Source organism: Liolophura sinensis, chromosome 3, assembly GCF_032854445.1.
Source record: "Liolophura sinensis isolate JHLJ2023 chromosome 3, CUHK_Ljap_v2, whole genome shotgun sequence".
Taxonomy (NCBI): domain Eukaryota; kingdom Metazoa; phylum Mollusca; class Polyplacophora; order Chitonida; family Chitonidae; genus Liolophura; species Liolophura sinensis.
The window spans coordinates 8,284,960-8,310,714 of NC_088297.1; the positions used below are offsets into that span (position 1 = coordinate 8,284,960).

General features: G+C 40.0%; 1 protein-coding gene across 1 annotated transcript in view; it reads right to left on the minus strand.

Moving 5' to 3' along the window:
- LOC135463804 (aquaporin AQPAe.a-like) overlaps positions 1-25,755 on the minus strand; it is a 40,584-nt gene that overhangs the window by 11,921 nt on the left and 2,908 nt on the right. The window contains 2 exon segments of the mRNA XM_064741245.1: positions 18,396-18,433; positions 18,435-19,247. Coding sequence (XP_064597315.1) covers positions 18,396-18,433; positions 18,435-18,851 — 455 coding nt within the window. The 5' untranslated portion in view covers positions 18,852-19,247.

Sequence of the window (25,755 nt, forward strand, 5' to 3'; positions counted from 1 at the left end):
TCTAGCAGCAACCTGCAGATGGTCATTTGTTCCCCCTCGGGGCTCTGCCTGGTTTCCTCTCACCATAATGCTGGCCGTCGTCGTATAAGTGAAATATTATTGAGTCCTGCGTAAAACACCACTCAAATAAATAAATAAAGCATTCTTGAGGAATCGTGCTCACAACATTGCACTCAACCCGATAAGAAGCAAGTTAAATATGTGTAAAATATAAAAACGGAAAACAAGAAAGCGACGTTCTTAAAAAATTAATCAAATCATCATTATTGTGCAAAACTTTTTTTTTAGATATCTCTCTCTCAAGATTTCGCCAAACTTCCACACCCGCGTACAGGTGAAAATCAAAATGCCCACGGTTACATTCACGAAGTGTTGGACCAATAACAGCTGAGTTCGCCCACAGGATCAATGTCTTTGCGACCAAGGCTTGATCCGCTGGTAAAATTAAAAATACACATCACGAAAGATTCGAACTGTGGTGTTCCAGACAACAACGGCTTCCCTAAATATATGTTTCATTACTGAATATAGAGTAAAACATTTTCTCGGTCAAGCAATATGTGGGCACACAGAGGTAGAAGAGGTTTTATAAAGTTTGCATTTAATCATGACGAACGATTTTAAGAATTACGATAAAAGATATATATATATATATATATATATATATATATATATATATATATATATATATATATATATATATATATATATATATATGTGGACCAAAACGCGTGATGGAAGCCAAGTGTATGTATACATTCAAGGCAGAACTACTTTTTACCGCGCTATAGACATTTTTCGAATGACGCTATCTCCAGTTGATGCAGATCTAGAAATGTTTCTTCAGTTAGAGTGACAACAACATAGTTATCCTCGTATAAATCAACCCAGGCTTCCCCAGGAAATATGTTTATTCATTCTCACATGTCTATCTCGTGAGGCCTGTATTTGCTAGCTTTTCTATTTTGCTTACTTTTTTTGTTTCCTACAAGACGGGTGTATCTCCAGTTATCCTGATGGCATAGGGAAAATTCTAGTTGTGTGAGCCACTGGCGAAATGAAGCGGTTCTCAGACTTTGTACTTTGTTCCTCCCTCTTGACTCGCGGTATAATGCATCTTTCATCCCACAGGGACTATCCATCACTGTTTACATCAAGTGGACTACTTTTTTCTGCTTTGGGGCTCAAAAAATACGAATGAGCGGCGGAACATATGGCGCGTGCGGATGTAAGAAGCTTTGACGTTTTGCCGACAGGTGGCTATTAGACGAGCCAATCAGAATGCGTGTTTTACAAATGCCGATCGTTTACATCCTGGTGAGCAGATGAGTTTCCCACATGGACAGAACACATAGGAACGTGTTCAACGTCAAAACAATTACAACCTGCCTCTGGTATTCAGTTTAGCTTGCCTGCCTATGACAAATGCACACAGATTGGTATGCTTCAGGTGTTGAAACCTTGCAATACCATGGACGGAAACATTCATGTACCCCAAAGGTGCTGATTTATGCAGCACTGCAAAAACATACATTCATTGTGAAGAAAAATGTTTCATTATTTCAGTCAGGAAATAATGTTCACAAATTTGCAAATAGCACCTTTCATTATGTTGGATATAAAAGTTCTAAGGGAAAGTACAATCCAGAGTGTTCAGTGAAAACAACATAATCGTTCGACTTTGACAAAAATAAAATAGAATTTTTCATAGCCTCGTCAATTTCTCTCTTCATCTACTCTTTTCTTTGTTTACTGTAGCATGCATCAGTTTGACCTTTAGTTTGTTAAGTCACAACAAATTAAATTAAGCGGACTGAGGGCTTCAATGTTTCCCGCTGTGGCATTTGCAAACGAAGCCATTTAAACTTTACAGTGTGCTAGTTTGTACTACAGTTCAGCAAAATGAAATTAACCTCCTACAAGAGCACAGTTTCAAGATGTCTTAAAAGTTTTCTTGATACGTTGCTCTGCCAAGAAACCGTCACAGGTAATCCATTTGCCGTTTGCAAGTTCCAGTACTTCAGAAAATTCGCACAAATTCTTAGATATAGAAACTCTTGGAAATCACCCCCATTGGGAACCACTGAGTGATGTTCCATGGCGACTTTCCAGTCTGGAAGCATACACCAAGAGGGCTCCTCCGACAGAGAATCCATGGTTTAAGTACCGACCAACCCTCAACTGAAATCATTAATTACGTTTATTAGCTCTTACCAAAGGGAATTAACCCTTGTTGGTTTGTTGACCTTCCCCCGTTAATTCCTCACGATCCCTATAGAGCGAATCAATGAGCTGCCCACACTTGGGCAATCCCCTTAAACAGCGCAGCATTCCGCCTTCGTGCAACCTGATTATAGTGTCGACCAACAATCGGCCTAATCAGACACCAAACCTTCCGCAGACCAATTTAGATCCGGAGATAAGTCGATATGGGAACCAAGTTTAGACCAGTTGAAAACAGATGGTGCTGTTTGTAAACTGCTCAATATCTGCAGCTTAATGCTTTCAAAAATTGTAACAGGACTTTATGTATCCAGACAACTTTCTGTATAATTTAATATTTGGCACTGTATGTTTTAAATGTGCGCATTTCACACAAACTTTAAACGTACTCATAACACACGGCGTGCTCGTGTTAAAACTCTCTATCACTTGTACACGGAAGATGACATAGGCATAAATACCAGAGGCCACAATTCCGTCTGAACGTATCAAGCTAACAGATCTCTGTATCAAACCTCAAAGTACTGGACTTGCAAACAGCAAACTATATGGTCGCGTTACTTTTTGACGTTTGTTGAGCACTAACCAAACGCGATAAAAGTAACAATGGACAACAAACGCCAAAGAGAAAGGAAGAAGTACACAAACTGGACCGGTACTCAGTGTTACTGATAAACTATTTATCCAGTTAAACATACTGAATATTAATAGCTGTGCATTGTCCTTTTATTACTGTGATATGGATTATAGTCTGCTTCTCTTAGCCAGTCGCCTATATTCAGTTTTCAGTCATACTCGCTACGAAAATTGCCTTTAGTCTGTGACACGTAACAACATAAACTCTGGACATGGATGGTTCTTTTGCCCACAAGTTAACATGACTGATAAAGTGTGTAATTGAAACAATTTTCCTGGAAGCGACAAAGAAATGAAACAAAACGTTTAAATTCAAAGGGGTAACATTTTTTCATCATAAAAGTGTACATTCTTCATCAAACCAGTCGTCAAAATGCTGCGCATCCAGCGTTAGTTTATGTGAATCTCGTTCGTTTGTCTGCCAATAAATGTGCATTTAAAAGATTGCCACAACGAAGCGCAATCACAGACAAAAACTTGCTTCCACCTCTTCCTTGTGTAACGGTTTCTTTATTGACAACCGCTACATGTTACATTACAAGCATTCGCTTGTGGTATTCCATAAATTCTAGCTGACAGTTTAAGTCCAAATTCCTGCTATACAGTTTCACGTTTGTGAGCCAGAGAATATCACTCTTCATCCGTCGACCACGTAACAGAATGGGACAAATCTTGGGATATGACGAAAGGGGTCGGTGAGGGGTTACGGACCGTACACAAATCATCATGGCAATTGACAAGCCACTTTGGCTAGTAACAACAGTGGATGAATCAATTGTGGCTTAGGCACTCCATGTCTAAACGCCAGAGATATTCCCCAATAGTCAGCCATTTAACCTAATATCCTCCGGATTGATGCATTCCGACAGACGAGTGTTTGCATTGCGAGCTAATACAACTATTTATCGACCCTGTTTTTGCCAGATAGAATGTTATTGTGATATGACTTCGTTTTACGCGTATTTGTGAAGAGACAAGCTACATGTATATCACTGGTCTTGTTAGAAGAGCATGCCGGGAAGTCTAATACTAAGCTGGGTGATTCTTATAATGGCCCACATGTTAACTCGAGCTCTTATAACAGATGCAATAGAAGCCCAATAATTTGACGTGAGGGTAAAAACATAAAACATAATATAAATATTTAATTATTAAAAAATAGTTTGCATTTCTGAAAATCTGGAAAAAAAAACTGAGACAATTTAAGAATGTTAAAATAACAATAAATAAAGAAATATATTCATTTGCGCCATCCAAATTATTAATTATCTCATTTACATAGTGATAAATAGGGACGTTCCGACATATATGTAATTTATAAACAGGTGCTAAATAATTGTGCACAATTTATGCTTTGAGCGAAATTGTGCACCTGGAAATGCAGAAATTTCATAATTTTTTAGTAATAAAGGCATCCGCAACATCTTGTTTATGTTTATATGGCACACTATTTACGTTTGTACTTCACGATGACGTTCCCTGTGATCCAAATGGTCACACTATACTTACAACGGATTTACCAATTCTTGGCTTGTGCTTAGCACCAAATGAGGAATTACCTACTTAAAAGCCTATAAACACAAACTTCCCTGGACTTAAACCCCAATCTAACATAAACTGCTGCAGATTTGGTATCAATTAAAATTCATATACCTAAAAATTGCATAAATATTGTATTTATTTATTTATTTATTGATATAATTGGTGTTTAACGACGTAGTCAACATTTTCTTTTCATTAATGCGCGACAGAGGTGTATGGAGCAACTGGAGTTAACCAGATGTATCCTTTTCCTGTATTGATGTTTGACAAATCTCACGAAAAGAAGGGCAGTTTTAGTAAACCAGATGTACCCTTTTCCTGTATTGATGTTTGACAAATCTCATGACAAGAAAGGCAATTTTAGTTAAAGCATATTGATACATCGCAATGTACGAGCTTGGTTAAAGTATGTATGTATGTATGTCGTCGTTGGTTTTACGTCGTACATGTAAATCATATGATGACGAAGGGTCATTAGGTGTGTGTACATATAGTTTGTCTTCGTGTGGCAGGGTGAGCACATGCTGTCAAAGTGGTGCCGCCCCTAAATTATCATGCCGTAGACACCACACATGACACATGACACCCAGTCACATTATACTAACACCGGGCTAACCAATCCTGTTTCCTTACTATTACGTCCTAGTGCTGAGAGCCAAGCAAGGCAGCAACAAATATCATTTTTTGTGACTAATCCCGGGCTTGACCAAAAACGCTCTTACCATTAGGACGCGGTCCGTTATTTATTCATTTATTTGATTAGTGTTTTACGCCGTGCTCAAGAATCTTTCACGTATACGACGGCAGCCAGCATTATGGTTGGAGGAAACCGGGCTCTATCGGGCAGAGCCCGGTTGAAACCCACGACCATCAACGACCTTCTCACTTACGGCCGGAGAGAAAGCCAGCATGAGCTGGACTTGAACTCACAGCCGCCTTATTGCGCTAACCAACTGAGCCACGGAAGCCTCTCCGTTAAGTAAAAGTGGCATATCACTGTACAGTGTTATGATTTGCTTTATATGTAAACCATTTAACATTTAAGTATAGGGTATTTGTCTGGCGCCACTATGGCACTACAATCGATAAAATTATCAAGCTCTGTTTGACTACACAACACAGATAATGTCGAACATAACATGGGCTCCAAAAAGTCTGGTGACTCCGCAGTCAACTAGGTACAAATACTAATTAATCAATGACTCGGTCATTCAAGCGAGGACATTGCATAATAGAAAAATGTCATGAACTGACGAAAGTACACCGTATATGCTTTATATGGTTATGAAGCTTTCTGTCATATGACGTCTGCGCTAGTTCAACTCGATACAGTTCCGGACATTTTTATGAGGCTATTTTGCTTCAGCATGAGACAGGTCGCCGTGACACTGGCACCGATAATCAATCAAGATATTGGATGGGACCAGTCATGTCAGAAACTGATATGTCCGTCAAAACATTTCACTTTTTCAAATCGTACTCTTGCATGCGGCTGTTATTAATGTCCGGGATTTCTATCCAGTATGGGACCTGTTTGCGATCGCATGGGCAAGATTTTTCCCTGAAACATTTATTTATTTATCTCATTGGTGTTTTGCGTCGTACTCAAGAATATTTCACTCATACGGCAGTGGCCAGCATTATGGTGGGAGGAAACCGGGCAGAACCCGGGGGAAACCCACGACCATCTGTAGGTTGCTGGAAGACATTCCAACAACCATTTGATTGTTGATTTGATCTGATTACTAAGATATTGAAGAAGCTTTCTCTTATGATGACTGATGGCTGATGGCTGAGGCAGAAAACCGGAGTGCCCGGGCAAAACCATTGACCAAATGAGAAGTTACAAACTAACCGTCTTACGTGTGAATTACACGCCATGCATATTGGGAAAAGATAAATGTCTTCAACGATGTTTGACTGCACAAACGGTCATGTAGCCTTTCTTCGACCGTCCATTGTCCCCTCACATGTATAGTGAGAGCGGTGGAATATGAAATTCCCTGAGCAAGGCTGTAAAAGAACGCAAATGTGTAAAACACATTGTCACTACGTATACTAACAACACGGCACCCAGTTCTGGACGTCCGATAGCATGGAGAATACTATGGGAAATTTTCCAAATGAGAATCAGAAAAAATCGACAAACGATTAATTCCAACTCTTGTTCATCCCAGAATGACATTTTAGAATCACTAAAAAGGCTAAAAGCCTTTTACACAGTAAACCCCAATATCAAGACACAGGAACGGGTATATATGCAAAGACTGTGGATCACTGAAGGAATGCTATAGCATTATGGTCAGTATTTCCAGAAACCCTGTATACGATGATAGCAAGTGAAAATGCTAAAAACATGTTAAAGTGCTCTTGTAGCGAGCTAGAGGTGAGCTAGTTATGAGCTAGGGGCGAGCTAGTATTGAGCTAGTGGTGAGGTAGTGGGGCTAGTGTCGAGCTAGTCTTGAGATAGAGGCGAGCTAATGGGGAGCTAGTGGTGAGGTAAAAATGAGCTATTGGCGAGCTACAGGTGCGCTAGTGGTAAGATAGAGGTGAGTTAGTGGCGAGCAACAGGTGAGGTAGTGATGAGAAAGAGGTGAGCTAGTGGCGAGCTAGTGGTGAGTTAAAGGTGAGCTAGTGGCGAGGTGGTTGTGAGCTAGAAGTGAGCCGGTGCTGAGCTAGAGTTGAGCTAAAGGCGAGCTAGAGGTGAGCTAATCGTGCGCCACTGACATACACGTACTCATTAATCATTATGTTGAAGCTCTCCAAAACTGACGTGCTGTTAAGTATTGGCTGCCGACAATCCAAGATGTTTGCTTAGCCGCGCACCAGCTCTTGTTTTTATGGAATGATTTTCCAAGCAAGCGTGAATGCGGGGAACCAAACTGTCCACCCAACATAGACAGTATTCTAGCCAGGGGAAAAATGTTACCTCAACCATTGTCTAATTGAATCTCTCCGTGAGTTGCGCAAAGGAAATCTAAATGCTTCATGGTCGAGAGGTTAATACGTTATGTCTATCAAACCCTGAGGCCAGTACCACATTGTTTTGTGCAATAAAACAGGTTCTATATCGCGGCTGGTTCATTTAATCGTTGTCCATCAAGATAACGGCTGGCAGTATCAAATTGCTCCCTGCCTAAAACGCAGACTGCGGTCTCAGAGATAAGAGCGATGCTTGGCCCGGTGATATTCGCTTCCGACACATAACCTTTACCGGGCCTGAGTCATTGTGATAGATTCGCATCCGACCTAGACCACCGTGGAATGCGGGGAACTGATGAGAAAGATTCTTCTGCAGTCATTGTCCGCTGTCATTGATTTCGCTGCATGGTGTATGTTAAGGACTTCCCAAGCCAGGGCACTGATCCATGAGGCCTTCAAGAAAACACAGGGAACATAGACCTATATTTATACAGACACACCCCCAGAACCTCGCCGGCTCAGTTTCATAACAAAAGTGTTGCTTTAGCTTCAGTCATTTGGTTGACAATGAGGTTGTGGGTTCGAGCACAGGTCTCGCTGGTTTGTTCAGCTGTGGCTTAGAATCAAGAACTTTGTCAGATGCTTTGCGAAGGGTGGTGGTTAATTTCGGCAACTCCCTCAATGCACCCTTAACCCTGACAACTGTCGTACAAATGAAATATTCTAGAGCATGGAGTTAAACATCAATCAAATGAAATAAATAGAATATATGTCCCACAGTGACTCCCATCTACACAACGGTGATTCATTTCTCTGCCATTTCCTACGCCTTTATATTACAGACTCATTTCAAAGAACTGAACAAATATGGTCTGGATTCAAGAACTGCTAAATATGTGCGACCAAATATCGGCACATGAGAAAGCAGAAGTGGATATCATATCCTTCTTTGGTGAAGGTAAAAATGAATAATTATGGCTTGAGGCCTGTAGTTAGTTTTAGCCATATCGTGGCGAACGGAGGTTGGACATTACAGTAAAAACAATCGTGACCAGTTTCAAAAAAGTTTAGCCAGTCCTGTTGTATATATTGTTAGACAACTGTTAGAGGCCTTACATTAAAGAAGTCACTGTCGGGGTTTCTAGGTTCCAGTTTCCAGTTTCCAGTTTCTACCACAGCAAAGCGAAAGACGCATGCTGATTGGCTTAAATTCCATTAGTTAAGGTGTTTGTCATCGTGTTTTACATGACCCAGAGCTTGTTATCACTCAACAAACTATGATAACATGACCGAATAGAGCCAATCGTGGGACAAAATGTACCGAAAAGATAGGGGGTCATGTAAAGATATACTTTACACATGTTTGAAAAGAAGTCAGCGCAGGTTTTCTGATTTAAGTTCCCATTTTATGGATTCTCCTTCACTACGCATGCGCAAATTACTTCTAGGCTACTTTTCAAGGGATTAAAGCACACTTCTTTAATCTACCTCCTAAACTTCTTTAACGACCAAGAGAGGTGATGTGACCGCCATCTTTAAAACAATTGAAAGCGATTCCTTTGATAGCTGGACCAATCAAACAGCATGATCAGATTAAGCTATCGGCAGAGAGGGGATAGCGAAAGGTTCGTGAGGCAGAAATGTAATTCGGCAATTCAATTTCAGGTTGACTCCAGTTCCGATTGTTGCAGATGTTAGTCTATGGAAATCAGTTTCCATTCGTTCCATCTTATTGCCGGTGCTAAATCGGCAGGCTTGATGTATAGCGTATCCCTTCAGACTTTGGCCATTAAGTGTGTTCTACAGATACGACAGGCTTTAAGTCCCCTTCACACTGGGAAGGTAGTGATATGCTTGTATCCCATGAACTATATATATATATATATATATATATATATATATATATATATATATATATATATATATATAATAATAATAATAATAACCGCAAAGTGGTGGGTTCACCGGTTACCTGTTACCATTTGTTAACTAAGGTCTCTGCACTCCTTTTACCCTCTATCCTGTAGCCTTTAATATTAGACGATAAACTTAAAAAATGCCTTGACAGCAATTTATTTATTTTTTTTTTTTCGTTGTCCAACGCCATATTCTAGAATGTCCCACCCATACGAGGATGGAACCAGTGCGCGGAGTAAACCATCGCCCTTTGGCAAGTGCGGAGTAAACCATAGATCTTTTGCAATTTACTGACTAACTTTCCAGCGTGGGACGTACAGATCAGCACCCCATAGTGGTGGTACACAAGTAATCTTTAACAAATGTAAGGCTTATTTTGTTAGGCAAAACTAGCAACGCACATATCAGCCAACAAACTAGAGAGTCAATGAAATTCTTCATGATCAAATATTGTTTGAAATTCTCAACTACAATGACGCCACCGTGGTACTGAATCAGGTGACAAGCTTGTTCTTTCAGTCAAAATGCCTTGGGACGCAGACAGGTTTTATTTTCCCATCGTTTTACGTAAAAACAATAAACAAAAACGGCAATCTAAATGTCATAAGGGAAAGCTTTTCCGGCTTGATCTTTGTTCATTGTTAGAGATGGCCGCAGGCTATAGTAGCATAGAGGATAGTAGCATCCAAAACCAACATCACAATAAATACGACCTTAAATCAGAACACGTGTAATATTAATTGTAGCTAAATCTTCGCCAGCTGTAAAACATTTTTGTATATACATTGATATACATCATGCTGTTTTCCACCGCGATATTTCTACCGAAGAGCACATGCCTGAGTGACATACCATTCTATTATGGAATATAAGAAATATTCAATTGTCAAAGATATGTTGTGTTGTTGTTGTTTTCTTCTTCTTTTTTTCTTTGGTGGGGCGGGGTGTTGGGGGGGGGGGGGTCGTTTCTCGGTATTTTTTTCGGATTGTTTCAGCAAACTCCAGAATTTTCACTTATACGATGACGGCCAATATGCAATAAGGATGGAGGAAACCGGAGTGCCTGGAGTAAAACCACTGACATGTGGTAAGCTACACAAATGAACATATCCACGTGTGACGTCATATTGGTCGAAGGCATACACGTGGTCTCCAGCGATGATTTCAAATGAGAGCATCCTCCAGTAGGATTAATGAGAAAAATAAGGGCAGACTGAAACTCTTAAGATTTCCCTCTCTGTGAATAAGAGCTGTGTTCGTCAACAAACTTTGGCAATGTGAAAATTTATAAACAATAGCAAACTGTATTACTATATATGGATGTGTTGAGAGTTGTGTACAAAATGGAACAAGAAAAGATAAGGTAAGACCGCCTAGCTTGGTTTTATGGTTTGAATACATCACTTTATAGTACAAAGATGTCAGAGAATGGTTTAGCTTCGACACTTTCTCCCCCTTCAACTTCCCCCATCTCCCCTCCTCACATATAACCCACCGACAGAGTTCCTCGTTACCGGGTATTCAATGACATCCACCGAGATTGACTCACAAATTGGTCCGCCATTTTAACTTTACGAGATGTCTTGTGCTCGGTTCAATTTACTACTTTAATCTAATTTAACCTTGTTCCTAACACTGTTCCCTCTAAAGATTCCCTGGATAGCGTCAGGACCAGTCGCGTGACTGCATGCTCACACGACATTCTTGAAATCACCAGAGACGAGAGTGCCTAGAACGTCCATGGAAATCAGACCAAAGGAACATTATATATTCCTTTCGAAGAAATGCCAAAAAAAAAAATCCGCAATGTACAACAAATGACGGCTGGTGACAATCGCGAAGACGACTGGTAGTGTGTTGGATCGATGTAACATCGGGAGAATTCTTCTGTCTAGGAAACACGAATAAACAAAGCCAAACAGAAGTCGGCCTAGCTTCCGGTCTGACCCCATCCTTTGCCGCGCCCAATTAGCAAGACGATTTACAGACCGCCTGCTTCTCTTGATTAAGCTTGGAACCATCTCCAGCTGTCGGAATCGTACCCACAGAGTGTGGCACATCAGGTTCCTGGCGAAAACAGACACAGACACACACACACACACACACACACACACACATTGTCCAATCTAAGTTATAGGAGCACATTGACCGCGATCTTGTACCATACTGAACACGAGTCTCTGTAAATTTTTTACAAGCGGGATGTTCACCTTGCCATTAATGCAATGAATCTATTGCCTTCAGGTCCAAAAATATACGTATTATCAAACATTACCTCGATATATTATGTGGAATTTTGCATATTTTCTTTTTCACATATCAAAAAGTCAGCGCAGCAAGTCCACTATATATTTCTTTAACTGTTGCTTTTAAGGAAAAGGGGTTTTCCGTTCTTTTTTTTTTTCTTCTTCTTCTTCTTCTTCTTCTTCTTTCAAAATCTTAAATCTAACCGGGCACAAATATAGCAAATTACAGAAAAAAAGCATGGAATTATTACCTAACCAGTGTTCCACCAACCAACGAATCCGTAATAAACCCTTATGAACTGCGCAATTTCAGTCCTTTGGAAACCTTTGGTCGCGAATTGTTCGTTGTTATATGGAAACTGATAGAGGTCATTCATAAAGGACTGCGAGGTAGCGAGATATTCTTTATCCGCTTCCATACTGTTTGGTGTCCGTAAAGTTTAAATTCAAGTGGCCCATATAGGGTTTTGAATTCCAAATATTAAACAAAATATAATAGGCTAGATATTCTATCTCCACGATGCCTTAGTCTGATTCGCTAATTCACGTATGCTATAGCCAGTAAACTATGGTGTTAATATGAAAACATGATAATTGTCATATTTTTTTAAATATTGTACAGGCTTCATAAAACAGAACTTAAATGTATTAAAATGTGTAAATCCTAATTCAGTTTGCACTCTGGACCATAATACAGTTAGCAACGACCAAACAAGCAAATGTGCCTTGTCCCGATGAAATCAAATCTATTTCTGTCGCAATTTAGTTTAACTCAGATATGCCAAAAACGGCTGAATATTCCACGACACAACCTTGTTCCCATGTGACCATCGGATCCTTTTGCTGTCGGACTGTACCTATTGTCAGCCAAGGACAGCAAATAACATTCAATCGTCTTGAGTAGATCATTACCGAACGTGAAAACATTCTCCTCTTCGAATGCTCTGCTTTTGAGGTATAGCTTTGGACATTCACGCATCAAAGGAACGAATTTCTGAGCTGATTATCGATGTCGAGCACGGCCCTTCGACGACGGGATTTTATCCGTGGCGGCTATGCTGACACGATGTTCTCTTCAGTCAACGTCCCATGGGCATGAGGTTTCGCTTCAGACAGGAGCTTATCCCACAAGTAGTAAAACGCTAGACGCTATTAAAGCTAAGTCTGGCGAACAATGGCCAGGTGATGGAGTGATCGTGATAAACAGGGGTGGACAGGGCGATTAACCTGTGTCTTGGTTGAGGATGAGGGTTTACAGAGCTATCGATAAGAGTGGAATATACATGAAGCGTGCTAAACCGGCAAACAGATCGCGATGAACGGGTGGATGGATTATTGCATGCCTAGATTGTATGATGGATATATGGACAAACAGATGTAAGGATTTCCAGACACCCTGACTATAGCTGATCCACTGACAAAATGAATGATTGGTTGACTGTTTAACTGATTGCTTTCATAACTGATTAACCATGTTGGCTGTCTGTGTGACTGAATCACTGACCAGATTGTCTGCCCGCTTTATTGTCCTTTTGACTGATTGAAATGCACACTAAACCATTGTTAGTTTGATCCACAGACTCACTGAATGCTAGACTGACTATTAGACTGACTAGTAACTTGACTGATTGACTGATTGATATCAACTCTAACAATTATAGCAATATAAGCGTCAAGTCCGACATTCATATACCATTTGTAGTCCGTAAAGGGCGTTTTAAGTCGATAATCGCAAGATCCATTCCCAAAACAACGTTTAACACTAACTCCCAAAGACAAAGGTATGTAAGAAATTATACAAATAAGAAATAAAGCCGGTAACACACAAGAAAGAAGCGGTCATCAGTTTTCAATGATTCATTCACCAACTGCAGATTTACCTGCTGGTTCAAATAATATTCGCGGTATGGTTTCCCATTCTGGCTTTGTTGCTTTGAAGTGAAGATTAGCCTAGGACTACCAAACACGGATTCAATTACTTCATTGCAAACAAGGCAGCAGCGTGGCTTTCCAGAACTACTTTATTAGCAGGAATTTCCATAAAAATGTCTTAATGGAGTCAAGCTTGTTATGGCTGATAGCTGTGTTGCCAGTTTGTTAAGATGCATCCGTGGAAGTCGGCCACACAGATTGGTAGGATTATATCACTCCAGTGTTGCGTGACTGGAATTATACCGGTTTGAGACACCGTTATAAATGCAGGAGCTCCTGGATGAAAAACAATTTAACAGTTTCCATTTCAATTTGCTTGTAATCGACAAGCGAATCGGCTCCCCAGCGCTAACAATGGGAATATCCTTTCCTGGACGTCACGCGCGTTTCCCATAGCCGACACTTGGGACCTGTGTTTTGATCACCTTCATTTTGATGTTCGATCGAATCCAGCTCCCGCTGACTGGACTGCAATTTTAGCTCAAGAGGCTTCTACAGATATATATGTGGCGGAGAACACCGATTCCGTGCCCAACTTCACCCCTCACCCCACCTCTCTCTCCAAATAAACCTTTATGCCATCATACATTTATATATTTATTGGGATAGTTATTTTAACGTCATAAACAAGAATTTTTCATTTTTATGGGTAGAAGAAACATAGTACCCTGTGAAAGCCGGGATCTTTGATCAAATTACTGAGGAGTATTTCCACATCTGACCGATACAGATACCATAATAGTGAAAGTGTTGACCCCAATCTGCTCACTAGTCCTTGAATAAGTGAAATATTTTTAATTATGGTATTAAAACCCAGACCAAGAAATAAGCAATATATTTGATTTAGTTTATAAATAGTACTCACATAACTGACATTTTCCTTTATCCCATTGACAGATTGCACAACTGATGAGTGTTATACAAATTGACAGCTGTCTACACACTGCGCATGTTTATGTTTACAATTCCTCTGAATGCACTTCGCAAACTGTTACCGTATTCCGATATCTATCTTCCGTGAGTTTATTTGTACGGTTCAGATCTGTGCTTCGATAGCTCAAAATGAGGAAAGCATGGAGATAATGGATGACACAGTACGGAAACTTAACATGTATGAGGAGCATATATATATATATATATATATATATATATATATATATATATATATATATATATATATATATATATATATATATATCGCTGTTTCTTCACGATGTGCTAGTGCTGGGCCAGCTTCAGATGTGAAAAACGTCCTTGAAACGAGTACTTTCTCCAAGGAATACATTACTGGTGAACACAACACAGTAAATTAGTCGCGTCCATTATTTTGATATTTCGGCAAAGTTGCGATATATTTAGCGCAATCTTACTGCAAATTAACCTTTTCCCCACTCAGTTCGAATGCAGTCTCATTTATGAAATATTCTTGAGCACAAATAAATAAATCCAATTAACATTGATTTTACCTGCATGATTATTTACACATATCAACACTATGTAAACGTTACTGTATTAAAAACTTTTTTTTGTATGTTTTATATGAAACTTTTACTGTTATACCAGTTTTTCTCAACGGGGTCTTTTCAGATCAATACCATGACTCCGTGAAAATCTCGAATTCGACTCAGGAACCCTTATTGGCCTTATTAAACCAAAACCGTATTAAATCGACGTAAAACCAATGGGGCGTGTGATATGAATGTTCTGTTTTTTGCGAGCCGGGAAAGCCTACAAGATTGATTAAATGAGATACATTTATTTCTAACGGAACGGCTGGAATATTCCGGCATATCCAGCGGAACGCTCCCAGATTGACGGCTCTATGGCTGCAGCACTTGGACAATTTTTCAAAATTTGACTTCAGCACCTCGTTAGCCACGTCTGCTGTAAGTTTCATCCTGCACACGCTGGAATTCTAAATCCTGGTAATGGGCCATTACGGCATAATGGTAATTACACGCCTCATTGGCTTTCACTCGGGTCCGCGTCTCGGCCTTATCGTTTGAAAACCCCGTAACATAATCCATTACGGCATAGCTTTACGTCCATCGGTTGAATTGGCGCAAGGATGTAGGCCTATCTGTGTCCATTTCCTCTTGGAACAGCCGTTATGGACCGTCAGACAAAGATTATTATTAATGAAAAACGCGTCTACAGGTAAATATATTTGAGTCATCTTATGCAATCATTTCAAACGGAAACCATCATATTTCATGTAGACAAGCTAGGCAGCAATGCAGTGAAGGATTTACAGTGATGACGGTTTAGATAATGTCCCTCCAGTGAGGCTCGCGTAACCCGCCATGACTGGATCATCCAGGTGTCCATTAGGTTCTCAGCAAATGGACGTGCTATTTCAAGATGATTTCTTTCTAGTATGCATTCCAAACAAAAACACGGCTTAAAATTCAAAACAAATACCGATCAAATACCAATCAATCGCGAGCTGAATTCGAAGACACCCAAATTGATTGTAAATCATGAATGCAACGTTTATGTCCTTTGATTCAGATCTGAAGGGTTGGGTTGTTAATGCCATAAAAACAGGAAACATTCGACTTAAGTATATCTGTCGGAAGGTTCAAATTTTTCCCAATATATGGCCGGTGTATACTGAAATTGATAACTGTCTGTATTCATCGTGAGCGATAACGATTACAAGAAGAGAATGTTTTACTTTTTTCTTTTCTTTCCTGTTTTGGGAGACAGCTGCCTGGGTGCAGCCATGGTAGTGTTAGTAAATTACTATGTTATGAACAACAAAAAATAAAATGTCCAGTTTTTTGTGAGTAAAATTAAACAACATACAGCTATTCATTGAGAGGGTAGCTTGCAATGGCAGTAATATCATTCATACCAGTAGGGATTATAACGCTCTATTTAGACGTCATGAGAACTCGCTCAGAATTTTTGTTTGTTTTTGTTTTTCGCTGTTAATTATGGAATGCATTCCCAAGGCGCCTGTTAATCACGCATGTCAATTACTGAAATTCAACATCTGGGAACACGGTATTTCCTCATCTTCCGATGAGAAGCCAGTCGCGCGAAAAGAATTATACAAACAACATGCGCGCGCATTACAAGAATTTGCTAGCGCAGTGTGATTGGTAATTCCGGGTGATGACACCCATCAATCATTTACTCGCCCAACGGAAATATACCCTTCAGCCACGTGACATATTCACGTAATTAGTATTATCGTGTAATAAGCTCAGATCAATTAACAACACACATGGCTAGCGCCTTAAACCGTATTCAGCAGCCTTATAACGGTCTAAACAAGTATAATCACGGAATGGGCATTACGGCTGTCCGGTCCAGGTCACTGGCACGCCATATGTCTTCATGTTATCACCGTTCCAAAGGCTTCTCTCACTTATCTCTGGCTTAACACATGTACGATTCATTACACGTTAGCGATCCGCGTGCCTAACTTACATCGTTTGTATGGGATAATGTAAAGGGATTACGGGAAAGCGACTTTTCGAGACACTCTCCTGCATTTGCTTGCGTGCGTGCAGCGATTGTCAGATTATATGCAGATTAGGTTTGATTTCTTGTATGCGAAATTTTGTAGAATGCGTTTTTATGTTAAGGAGTTAGACTCCAGTGGACGTATTTGTACATGTTGTACATCTTACACTGCACGAAATCAGCTTTTTTTTATTCTCTCGTTTGCTGTCTTTTTTGTGCCCATACATGCAACAATTTCCACGTCTTCATAGGACTGAAAAATTGTTAAGTACGACGTTCAAACCTAAGCACTCACTCACACAAGTGTCAAAAAGCAGACCATAATGAATTGCTTATAATACACACAATTGAAGAGATATTAGAGATACTTGTGTGTTCAAAATGCATTCTTATACGAATAATAATTCACAAATAACGACGTCGGAAGTTGCTTCTACATTTAGCCTAAAAGAAGCAGAATGATATAACATATGTTTTAGTATTAAAAAATAAATATAGTGTACAAAAGGAAAAGTATACAAACGTTGCATACCAGATTTCATATGGAGGCCAAATGATCAGCCCGGCTTATCACACGGACACGATTTTATTATATGTTTTGTTATAAATCACATAAATCATAATAAGATACAGGTTCTCTCTATGCAGACAAAAGTCAGACATGAAATTTAAAATTATTGATTAATTTTGTTTGTCTGAAAATAAATGTTACAGAGAGGTCTGTAAATCAGGTTTTTCTCCTTTGTTAAAATGGCGCCTAAACACTAACGTCTATGTAAAGCCTTGTTCTTTTGATCCTACACCCTGTTAATAATGAAAGGCGGCGCTGATTAACTTGAGTCTGGCAAATACACGCTGTACGTGTGCCGGTGCTACATGGTGTTGATTTGAAGCATCATTGATGCACAGATATAGACATACACGTACATGTGGAGGTACACTACTCATAACATATGTACCTTCAACTGGAGGTATAGTTCCCGTCACATTACCATACATACAAGACAGTGACATTAGACGCTTCTAAGCAAGAATAATGTTTCTAGATTCGGTGTACATGCGCATACAATCAGGAGAAAGGCGAAAAGGCTTGATACAGTATCGTAAAGATGTCTTCAACATTTTGTAGTTTTAGATGAAATTTTGTATGAATGCTAGCTCCGCCGGATGGGACTTAAGCTTAATATAGCGTATTTGTAAATGGAGTGCAAGACTTCACATCCCATATCCTTGATTTTCACTCTTGTATGCATGTATATAGCAATATCACATGATTAAAACAATGGATCGATTTCACAGTCAGGCTATAGATTTATAAGGCCTATACAGGAAATTTTCAGGTATACTGGCGAAGTGCGGTGTTTTTCCTTCATCCATTAACATTACCCCGCGTATTACTAAAGAATTCTTTTGGACGGCGTTCAAAAACCAATGAAATAAAAAAAATCGAATAAATAATAATGCTCTACATGTGTTACATTAAATATCACACAATCCACTTACCCATATAATACAGCTGCCCCCGCAATTCCTCCAGACGAGTTGTGCCACAATGTACAGAATAGCCCGTAACGGTGTAATTTTACAGGTGACAGCCATTGTCAGAGACACAACTGGATTAAGATGCGCCTCAGATATGTGAGAAAAACACTGCGTTAACGCCATGGCGTTCAGGCCAAAGCACAACGCGACCACAACGTAACGGGCGTCATTCCTGTAGTCGTCACCGACTCCGTGGCGTACCACGTACTGAACGTCACACGTCATTGTAGAGCTGCAACCCAGCAAAACGTAAAGCAGCATCCCTAAACACTCGCTAATCACAGCTCGCCAGAAGTCTATTCTCCGTATTTCCACCTTCATCGCGGCTACTGTCACTTCGCACAACCTCAGCTTTCGACAAACTCTCTTCGGCAGAGGCACATTGGACGCCGACCTCACGTGCGTGTATGACGCCATGATTAAGCCGCCTCTTCTTCAAGCAGACGCTCCAGCCGTGTATGAATATTTATGAGGCTCAAATCCACTAACTGTATAATCAATAGTCGCTCGACAGCCGAGCGATGACCCCTGACCCCGCCACAAATCTACCTTTTAATCAGGAGAGTGTCATCAGGGATTACGTATGCTCCGCGGAACAGCCATATATCTTCCATTGCCTTTTTGCATTTTCGACAGTTATTCATTTAACAGGCGCCGTGGAAATCAATAGGGGTAGTATTCCGGTTTTACATCCAGTTTCCACGTTTGTAGAATGACGGTTGCATCACGGATGGACCAGACCCACAACACACACGGTCCTGCCCGACCAGCCCAAGCCCGTCGTCTGTCAGTCACGGAGACAACCCGGGTAATCTGAAACGAATAGAGCAGGCAGAGATTTGACAGGGGCAATAAGATGAGGCCGAAGATAAGCCTATAGCTCTTTTCCACTTATAGCTGGAAATGGGATAGATGCGAACTGAATCCAGGGTACATTGTGTTCCTTAAGTGCCCGGACGAAAAGCCGATCCACTCAACAAGTTTAGACAGTCATTACTACAGCCTAATGAATTAGGCCGTGCATAATGTTGTCTCTTTAATATACAGCACCTAATGCATCAGGCTAAGATTATTATAAATTTTGGATGAAATTTATGCTTCGCGTTGAAAAAAACTTTCCTTCTCAAAAATTGTATCAGTTAAATTGTTGACATCACTCGTAAAAATGTCACGAGAGATCCATTAATTACGTCCATTAAAGACGATACAATTTCATTAGGCTTACTTTTAGAACGGTTTATATGTCTCCTATTTTTTAAATGCTAAGTCTTTGAAACAACATAAATGCATATGCTACAAATGTCTCTGGAAATGAATCCTTAAAAGTGTTGTACAGGAGAGCCAATGTCTACTTCAAGACAATGGACACGTTTACGCTTTTCTTATGAGCATAAACACACTCATTTAACGCAGACTGGTGTGTATATAAACTTCCATCCGTTAGCTGACCCCCCCCCCCCCTCCTCTCCCCCCCCCAAACACAATTCATTGTCCACTGCAATATTTGACGAGTCTGCGACACGCCATCATTTACTGTCAACATGTATGGACATATGTTCTACAACAGAGCTTCCGTACAAGCCGCGCCATCTAATTGATACTCTGACAAACTTAAACTGTTTAGACCAACAACCCCTTAAATCGCTAAATGAATTATCCTACCGCGGAGTTCGGGGTTTGCTGGCGGTCTCGTGCCAACACTGGTCTCGCAATCCCTATCTATAGATTACATCGTCCGCGTTAGCCCTGGTTGTTGGTGTACACGCTAGCTCGCCACTACCAGGCCGTCCAGGATGGCTAATTGACCATAGACACGGCCTGGTTACGACCAGGCGATTTTGACAGCCTTTAACAAATTGTACAACTGTACGGCCCCAGTTGTTTAGTCATTCGTCGACTTGGTTGCTACTAATAAACCAAAGGATGTTTCATTATGGGCGAAACATCAAGCGTGGAACGCGGAGCACTCGTGTATGGCTCGTAAAGCATGCCTCAAACCTAAACACGCTGTCAACGCGGACCGTACCGAAAGACCCTAACATCTCTGACCAGACCAGGCTGGTAATATATCTCAGCAACAACCCGAGTCAATTTGGCCACCGCTGTTAAAAACGCGTTAACTGCGCTGGGCATTTCCTATGAATGAGGCCTTTCTTGTCAGCTCCGAACCGTTACATCGCAATCTGTAATAACAAACGCTGTTCACAATTTGCTGCTACCAGACAGGTAATTTGTAATAATGGGTATCTATTGCTCCTCTTGTGACATGTTTTTGTGACAATCGTTATAATTCCTTCCACAAAGCTCATGACGGAATTAGCTAAAACTTAAATTACAGAATGATTTTTGAAATGTTGTTCCTGATTGCTGCTGTCTACATTAATGAGTCTGTTTTGCGATTTAGAGTAACTCCTTTGTGTTAAGAACAATAATTTCCTTCCACTACGGTCAACGGCTGAAATAACTGGAAATTCCTTATTTTACGAATATATGCTATTTGTTCTCATTTATCCAAATTTGCTATTCTGTTTCTCGCCATTTTTACAATTACAGTCAGTAATTAATGAAAACATATCTGCTATTTAGCGTTGTATTCGACATCATACGCTCTAGCAGACAGTACTCCACAACATAACACCAGCTACATATTGCGAGTAAACATAATAACAAAGCAAAATTTGCTGGCAGATTGGAATACAGAGTACTTTCCTTGTAAATCAGCATTCTGATTATGAATGTACGCAACTCGATGTAATTCAACACAGCAGGTGTTTATATTTTGACTTGTAAGTTATTTCTTTTGTAGATTATTTGGTTTATGTTTATAAAGTATTGATCATACTTCAGTCTCTGTCGTAAAACACAGTAAAGTATTGATCATACTTTAGTCTCTGTCGTAAAACACAGTAAAGTATTGATCATACTTCAGTCTCTGTCGTAAAACACAGTAAGGTATAAAGTATATAAACAGAGAGATTCCATAGGGCATTTTCCGCTAAGAACAAGTGAAATAGTATGAGGTTGTGTGTTGGCTGTATGGAGGAACTTTAAGCCAGATTTAAACATACACATGCTTGGTAGTGCATTTGGGCGTATAAATCTGCCAAATAGGTCATTTTTATCCATGGCTTGCATGGCCATGACTGACATTATATAGTTCGCATCTACCAAAGTTGATAACGTCAATGATTCATAGATAATCAATTAGTACGATGGCGCGATGGAAAATATAAGACGATATCAATCAGAATACCTAATTAATGTGCACACGGATGGCTGATAAGGTCAATCTGGTTAACACCCATATCTGCACAAAAGGGTACATAGCAAAATCAGCCTGAAAACAGAAAGGGTGAATAGCAAAACCAAATGCAGAAAAGGTGTGTACATATCAAAATCAGCATGCATGCAGAAAGAGCGTGCGTGTATAACAAAATCAGCTTGCATGCAGAAAGGGTGTGTAACAAAACCAGCTTGGATGGCGAAAAGGCCAACCCAGATTGAATACAAAAAAGGTTGTATAGCAAAACCAACTTGAATGTAGAAAAGGCTGTATAGCAAAACCAGATTGAATACAAAAAAGGTTGTATAGCAAAACCAACTTGAATGTAGAAAAGGCTGTATAGCAAAACCAGATTGAATACAAAAAAGGTTGTATAGCAAAACCAACTTGAATGTAGAAAAGGCTGTATAGCAAAACCAGATTGAATACAAAAAAGGTTGTATAGCAAAACCAACTTGAATGCAGAAAGGGTGTATAGCAAAACCAGATTAAATACAAAAAAGGTTGTATAGCAAAACCAACTTGAATGTAGAAAAGGCTGTATAGCAAAACCAGATTGAATACAAAACAGGTTGTATAGCCAAACCAACTTGAATGCAGAAAAGGCTGTATAGCAAAACCAGATTGAATACAAAAAAGGTTGTATAGCAAAACCAACTTGAATGTAGAAAAGGGTGTATAGCAAAACCAGATTGAATACAAAAAAGGTTGTATAGCCAAACCAACTTGAATGCAGAAAAGGGTGTATAGCAAAACCAGATTGAATACAAAAAAGGTTGTATAGCAAAACCAACTTGAATGCAGAAAAGGGTGTATAGCAAAACCAGATTGAATACAAAAAAGGTTGTATAACAAAACCAACTTGAATGTAGAAAAGGCTGTATAGCAAAACCAGATTGAATACAAAAAAGTTTGTATAGCCAAACCAACTTGAATGTAGAAAAGGCTGTATAGCAAAAAGGGGTTGAGTGCATAGAAGGGTGTATATGAAAACCAGCTCGAATGCAGAAAATGGTGCATACTTAAACTAGCCTCAATGCAAAAATTAACAAACCAGAAAACACCAAAACACTTAATATGAAGGACAACAAATTAAATATTTTCGGAAATGCGCAATACCAGTATATATAGGTACGTATAGGCTTCATTCGTAAGGGCGGTCTGTATGTAGATAACAGACAGCGATGCATCAATGCTTCCATGCATGTATAGTATTAGACAAAATGGTTATCTTGTCAGTCAAGCACAAGCCGCTGTATACAACCATCCGTGATATTTTATATACGAGAGGCTGTGCTGCATGCGCCAATTTTTTGCAACCATTTGGTGATGGAAACGACTGCTTTCAGCTTGGAGTTTATTAATTATTTTGAGTGTAGGGTTTTTCTTTTTTGTCTTTTTTCCGTTATTCATCAACCGTTTTTTTTCCTTGACTCCTGGAAGTAGCTACTTACCCTGATGAGCCAGGCAGTTGTCGGCTATATAATTATACCGGAATATTCCTACAGAGTCACTTTCTTAAGTAGCCGTTGCTTGTCGGGGCGAAACATGGGGCTTTTTTGTCAAAGTACATCGCCGTATCTAGACAACGCAGTAAAACAGATCCGTTCTGCAGAGACTGATGGTATACATGTGTGTCAGGTTTTTTGTAAAAAGTAAGGAGCTCAGAGACAAGGGGAAACTGAGACTGCTATGCGCTTGTTGCTAAGATGCAGACCGGATGTGTCATCGCCGTGTGTGGTGCCGTTACCATGTAGTATATATTTTCTCTCGAGACGCCTACATTTATGTAAGTGTCAACATGTATTTCGTCAAAGTCGTTTTTCCTACCTACTCTCGTTCATTTCATGATTGCAGGCTTGCAACGGGAAAAGTCACAACCTATACAAGATCACGTTTTGCTTCTTCATTATTAAAGAGAGATGAGAACTGAGGATCAGTGATTACCAGACACATACCTGACTGGTTGATTGATTGAATGACTCATTTGATGATTAGTTGATTGATTGCCTGAATTTTTTGTGGATTGATAAATGTGCAGTTTCTATGGCAATAAAAGTCAACATGTCTTGATTTTTTAATTACGGGGCATAGTGGTTATAGCGTGCTAACAATACACCATGACACAGGTGCCTCCCATCAATGCCGTGGTTGTAAGTTCAGGTCCATTTCATGCTGGCTTCTTCTCCGGTCGTATATAACCACTTTCTTCCCACCATAATGCTGGCCGCAGTCGTACGACATAAATTATCAATCAAATAAATATATAAACAAATAAGTAAATAATTAGTTCCATTGGAGTGAGGCGATGTAACGAACACTATTACAACTAGGCTTACTATAAAGCCCTTCACTGTCCCTGGGTCTGTCTACCCAACCTCCACCTTGTTCAAATCTTAATAAATACTGGCATTTATCAGCATCAACACTGACTTTGACCTCCGTGGGAGAACGCTTTAACGCGCAAGCCAAGGACGTGCAGTCTGTCACGGATGAAGCGGATTGGCAATGGTAAATCGGGGAGAGTGACGCAGCCGAGCCAACCCATTCACTAATGTGTTCATCTCTTTGTATATGACAAAATTCTACCGCAACACTACCCACTTAAAACCGTTATGTTGGAGTTACAGCATCAGTCTGACAGGTTAGATAAAACACACCCTGTCCCATTATCGGAATATATCATCTGTTATGTATTCAAAAAACATCGCCTTGCAAAGCAGCGGTATGTAAACATACCGGTTTGAGTCATAAGAACAACAGCTAAATATCAAACAAGTTCAGAAAAGGAAAAGAACAGCCATAATTTTGTCAAAATTGGACTTAACCGACCACAACTGAAACATGACCTGTAACTGCCTGGTGAAGCCGTATAAAAGGTTTTAAATCAGATTGACAAACTGTTTGCTGAGTTCATTAAGGAAAACTACTAAGGCCCCAAGCAAGACAGAATGGGTCATGGATTTGTCGAAATGACAGTAACCTCTGTAGACAGTAGGATGGACAGACGAGGGGTATGAGCCTACAAAATCCATTCTCAGTACCGATGTAATTATTCATTTATCTGATTGGTGTTTTACGCCATACTCAAGAATATTTCACTTATACGACCTGCATTGTGATGCGAGGAAACCCACGACCATCTGCAAGTTGGTGGCAGAGCTTCACACGTATGACCGGGTACACTTATAAAACAATTTACTAACATAACTCTCCTTTGAGTACTATAAAAGCCGACATTGCTTCATTTAAGAGTGCCTGAACACTTTTTCAACACAACTTTCCACTTAACCGTGGTATAGAGGCAAACAATAACGGATTCTTCCACAACCAGAATTTATTTATTTATTTTATTAGTGTTTTAAGCCGCACTCAAAAATATTTCACTTGTACGACGGCGGCCTGCATGTGGGGCGAGAAAACCGGGGAGAGCCCAGGGGAAAGTCCCCGCCATCCGCAGACTGCTGAGACTCGTACTGATACAGAAGACTACAAAACGACCTGCGAAGAAAACACAAACCAACATAGTTTCTGAAATAGGCTTAAACTTTGTATTTGTTCAAGGTGTCTCCTTCGTTCACAGAGACACCATACAAAAAGGTGATGCTATATACAACATGCTCCTGTGAGGCGAAAACACAAGCTCTTTAGTCTTCTGTTCACAAGTGGCCTGCTCATACATGTAGACGATAAAAGTTCCGAAACGGTATTGCATGTTTTTCCACGGCTCGGTAAAAATAACTCACTGGATATATTGTAACACAGGATGAAAGAGAGCCTTTGGAATTCCAATCCGTGCGAAAACATCAACAGTGTGGAAGTAACAGTCTGCATAGCCCGAGGTGCTGCTTTTGATGTGCCGAGCTAGTTACCGTCGATCGAGAGAATATAGCTTCAACAATTGAAACGCTGTTGGCATCGTTTGATCGGAGTACGTACGCGTCTGGTTCCTGCGCATCGCTGCCTATATAACCGACATGTAAAAATACCAAAATCCATGCAGGCTCTTCATACTCGGATAAATTGATTCCGCTCATG